This window comes from Eschrichtius robustus, chromosome 4 (genome assembly GCF_028021215.1).
Source record: "Eschrichtius robustus isolate mEscRob2 chromosome 4, mEscRob2.pri, whole genome shotgun sequence".
Lineage (NCBI taxonomy): Eukaryota > Metazoa > Chordata > Mammalia > Artiodactyla > Eschrichtiidae > Eschrichtius > Eschrichtius robustus.
The window spans coordinates 134,378,696-134,383,237 of NC_090827.1; the positions used below are offsets into that span (position 1 = coordinate 134,378,696).

General features: G+C 42.7%; 1 protein-coding gene across 1 annotated transcript; it reads left to right on the forward strand.

The window, feature by feature from the left end:
- The first annotated feature begins 667 nt into the window (after positions 1-667).
- On the forward strand, positions 668-1,135 carry LOC137763541 (deoxyuridine 5'-triphosphate nucleotidohydrolase-like). Its single transcript, XM_068542009.1, has one exon. It carries the CDS (start codon positions 668-670, stop codon positions 1,133-1,135), a length of 468 nt encoding a protein of 155 aa, XP_068398110.1.
- Positions 1,136-4,542: the final 3,407 nt, after the last annotated feature.

The window sequence follows — 4,542 nt, forward strand, 5'->3', positions numbered from 1 at the left end:
GAACAGATTACCACGGCTTCTCATTTGTGGTATGCAGCTATTGAACAGGAAAATGTGTTCTTTTCAACACCTGTTATGAATGAGGATCAGAAACAGTTCGCCAGGGTGGATAATGGTATATTCACAGGCTTGCCCTGGGCCCAAGGGAACTCTCCTGCTCTGTCACAATGTAGCTTGAAGGGACCTTGATCTTCTGGTCATTCCACAAAAGATCACTTTGGTCCTCTATATTGGTGACGGCAGTTAATCATACATAAGCAGGAAATGGCAAGTACTTTGGATGCCCTGGGAAGACACGTTGTACTCCAGAGATTGAGAGAAACTCTACAAAGATTCAGGAGCCTGTCATTCCAGTAAAGGTTTCAAGGCTCCACCAGCTTGGGACATGCTAGGACTTTACTTCACAGCAAAAGAAGTGCAGCAATGGGCCCATGTTCGTGGAATTCCTTGGTCTTACCATGTTCTCTGCCATCCTGTAGCAGCTGGTTTGAAAGAATGGTGAAATGGCCTTTTGAAGACTCTGTTACAGCATCAGCTAGGTGGAAGTCCCTTTCAGGTTTGGGGCAAGGTCCTCCAGAAGGCTGTATAAGCTCTGAATCAGTGTCCAGTATATGTTGCTGTTTCTCCAATAGGCAGGATTCACAGGTCCAGGAATCAAGGAGTGGAAATGGGAGTGGTGCCACTTACAGTTATATCTAGTGACCCACTAGCAAAATTTTTGCCTCCTGTTTCTGCAACTTTATGCTCTGCTGGCCTAAAGTTCTTAGTTCCAGAGGGAGGAATGATTCCACCAGGAGACACAACAATGGTTCCACTGAACTGTAAGTTAAGACTGCTGCCCAGCCACTGTGGGCTCCTGATGCCTCGGAATCAAGAGACAAAGAAGGGAATTACTGTGCTGGCTGGGGTGATTGATCCTGATTACCAAGGGGAAATCGGACTACTACTTCACAGTGAAGGTGAGGAAGAGTGTGTCTGGGATACAGGAGATCCCTTAGGACATCTCTTAGTATTACCGTGCCTAGTGATTAAGGTCAATGGAAAAATACAACGACCCGACCCAGGCAGGACTACCAATAGCCCAGATCCTTCAGGAATGAAGACTTGGGTCACCCCACCAGGTAAAGAACCATGATCAGCTGAGGTGCTTGCTGAAGGCAAAGGGAATACAGAATGGAGAGTGGAAGAAGGTAGTTATAAATACCAGCTACAACCTTTGTTTTCTTTTCTCTCTTACTCCTTTGTTATGTAATATAAGATGTGTTGATTTTATATCACAGTATTTAAGTATTGTTAATTTTACATCATAGCATTTAAGTTATAGGATATCAAGGAGAGAGTAAACATCACTCAAGGACTTTACGTCTTCTTCTAGGGAAGAGATTAGTGTGTTTTTGGTTGTATGCCGGATGGTTGTATCATGTTGGGCAGAATTGTGATTTTGTCATTGTCTTTATTTGGAGATTAAGTGTGGTTTACGGAGATGTGTGTGACTGCCAAGTTGACAAGGGGTAGACTTGTGATGGCTAATTTTATATGTCAACTTGACTGGCCATGGGGTGCCAGATTAAACATTATTTCTGGGTATCTCTGTAAGGGTGTTTCCAGATGAGATTAGCATTTGAATATACATATTTGAATATAAATATACATTATATATCCTACACGACACTAATATAGGCACTATACGGAGTCTCTGGCAAGTTCTAATAGAAGAATCACAGGGTAGAACCCAAGTTTCTGGAGAAGCCATCTACAACTGAGTACTGTACACCATTCACAAAGCAGCTGCTGATCTGCTACTGGATCTGGTAGGTACTGGCCATCTAAACACAGGACATCAAATGACTACATGACCAGAGCTGCCCGTCCTGAGTTGGCTGCTTTCAGACCCACTAGGTCGTAAGTTTAGGTGGGCCCAGCAACAATCCATTGTACGATGATAGTGGTATATCCAGAATCAGGTGCCAGCAGGTCGTGAAGGCACATGTAATTCTGACAAATAGGCGGCTCAAATCCCCATGTCACCTACCCCCATGGCACCGATGCTTCTCCCTTAGTTTACACCTTCAGCTCCATAATTAACTGCTAGAAGAGGAAAAAATCCTGAGCTTGATTCACAGATAGGTCAGCTCAGTATGTTGGTTCAGTTAAGCCTATTCTTGGATGGCCCAGAAGGACAGTGGCGGAAAGAAATTCTTCCCGTGGGCAGGACTCCAGGCAGGGTAGCTTGTTATCCATTTTGTGTGGAGAGAAGAGTAGCCCAATGTAAGGATATATACAAACTCCCAGGTAGTAGAGATTGGTTTGCCTGTTTAGTCAGGGGTCTGAAAGCAGCAAGGTTGGAAGATTGAGGACAAGGAGGTCGGGTGAGAGGCAATTGGGTGGACTTAATGGGAGCGGGCACAAAGCAATCTTCCCATTGCCTGTTAATGCCCACCAGAGACCATCCAGTGGTACAGCAGCAGGTGGATAGGATGATTCATCCAGGAGAAGCCAGCCATCCTTTGTCTTTGGCTACCCCGGTGTCTTGTCTTTGGCTACCAAAATGTGCCCATGAACTGGGTAGACGTGGTGGCAGAGACAAAAAGCGTATGTTCGTCTAGCTACTGCTGCTGAATGTGCAACTTGTCAGCAGGAGAGACTCCTAATATGATATGATGCTGAGCCCCAAATGTAATGCTATCCCTCAAGGAAACCAACAAGCCTCTTAGTGGCAAGTTATTTACATTGGACACTTCGTGTCATGGAGAGGGCAGTGATTTGTCATGACTAGGATTTACATGTATTTCCAGGTATGGATATTCTTTCCTGCCTGCAGTTCCTCAGCTTTTCTGCTATCCAAGGGCTCACAGAGTATCTGATTTATCGACATGAGATCTGGCATGACATTTCTTTGAACCAAGGGACCCACCTTACAGCAAAGGAGGTGTAGCAAAAGATAAATGACCATGGTACCCCATCCTACCACATACTACATCATCCGTCACCCAGAAGCTGCAGCCTGCTAAAGCTTTGGTATCGTCTCTTATAGGTATAGCGAAGGCATCAGCTTTGAAATGATACCCTGTGAGTATGGGCCTCTGCCTTTCAGGATGCAGTATCTACTTTGTAATGGTTAATTTTATGTGTCAGTTTTCTAGGCCATGGTTCCAGATATTTAGTCAAACTTTATTCTGAATTTTCTTGTGAGGTTGTTTTTGGATGAGATTAAAATTTAAATTGGTGGATTTTGAGTAAAGCAGATTGCTTTCCATAATACAGGTGGGCCTCATCCAGTCAGCTGAAGGCCTGGATAGAACAACTCAACTCTTTGAAAGGTTCCGGATCAATGGACTACTTTAGATCCATTCTGTCTGAGTGGCCATGTCCTTTTTTGGGTCACAGAGCCCTTTAAAAATCTGATGAAAGTGCAAGATGCTTGCACTAGTAAATTGTATATATGAACCATACATAGTTTATTTTGCAAATAAATTTAGGACAGATACTAAGGAAAATCCCTCATTAATCTGCCATGTTAAAACCCTTTTCTATATCTTCCTTCGTTAAAGGAAGATCTTGGTTTTGTTGTGGCAGCCAAAATATCCACAAGAAGTCAACAGATGGACTTAGTTAACAATGTAGTATTAAGCTTTGGACTAAGACATAAAGTTTCCCCCAAGCCATCCTATTGGGTCTTCCAGAAGACTGAGAGATTTAAAATGTACCAGAAATATTTTATTTGACTTTTTAAGTAGTCACTGAGAGCCCCAAACATCATTAGGTTTACCATCAACGGAATGCTTCCAGTGTGTTTAGTTTCAGAACTGTTTTCTTATCCAACATGTCCCTTCTTAAATGTCAATCAAGGAAGAAGTTCTTAAGCACCCAATATCTCAAGATAGTCCATGATTTCTACTGTAATAGCCTCTTAATTTCCTTTTTATCATATTTGATGCTAACAGTTGTATTGCTGGTTGATTTACTTGTGTTTATTGACTGTTGCCCCATAAAATTTAAGCTCAATCCAAGCAAAGACCTTGTTTATCTTGCATATCACCGCACTTCTAGGGTATTATACAGAGCCACACGTAAGTTAGGGGCTAAGAAATATTTGTTAAATGAAGGAATAGTACATTTGCAGAGTTCATGGTAAGACTCACGGTTAAATAATTATCTTGAAAGAGTACTTAGGAATGAGATCTGGGCCATTAACTGTGTTTGTAATAAATTCTTTTCTTGATGATGACGAAGACTGTTGTGATGATGAAGATGATAACATCAGCTGCCTTTCCTGCTGCTGTGGGGTAAACTGAAGTGGGTTGACCAGAAGAAATAGAAAGACACGCTGAAGCACAGCTTCAAACAGTATCCTTTAATCTCTGACTGCTGGGAAGACCAGCCACAGATAATCTTGTCTGGGGGCCAGGATCCCAAGGGAGCAAACAATGAGCAAAGTTAGTTCATGAAGAAAGAAAAGCCAAGTCGCTGATGGCAACAGGAAATGCAAACAGTGGTCACAGTTGCTACCATTGGATGGCCTGATGTCTATTAGAGCTCAAA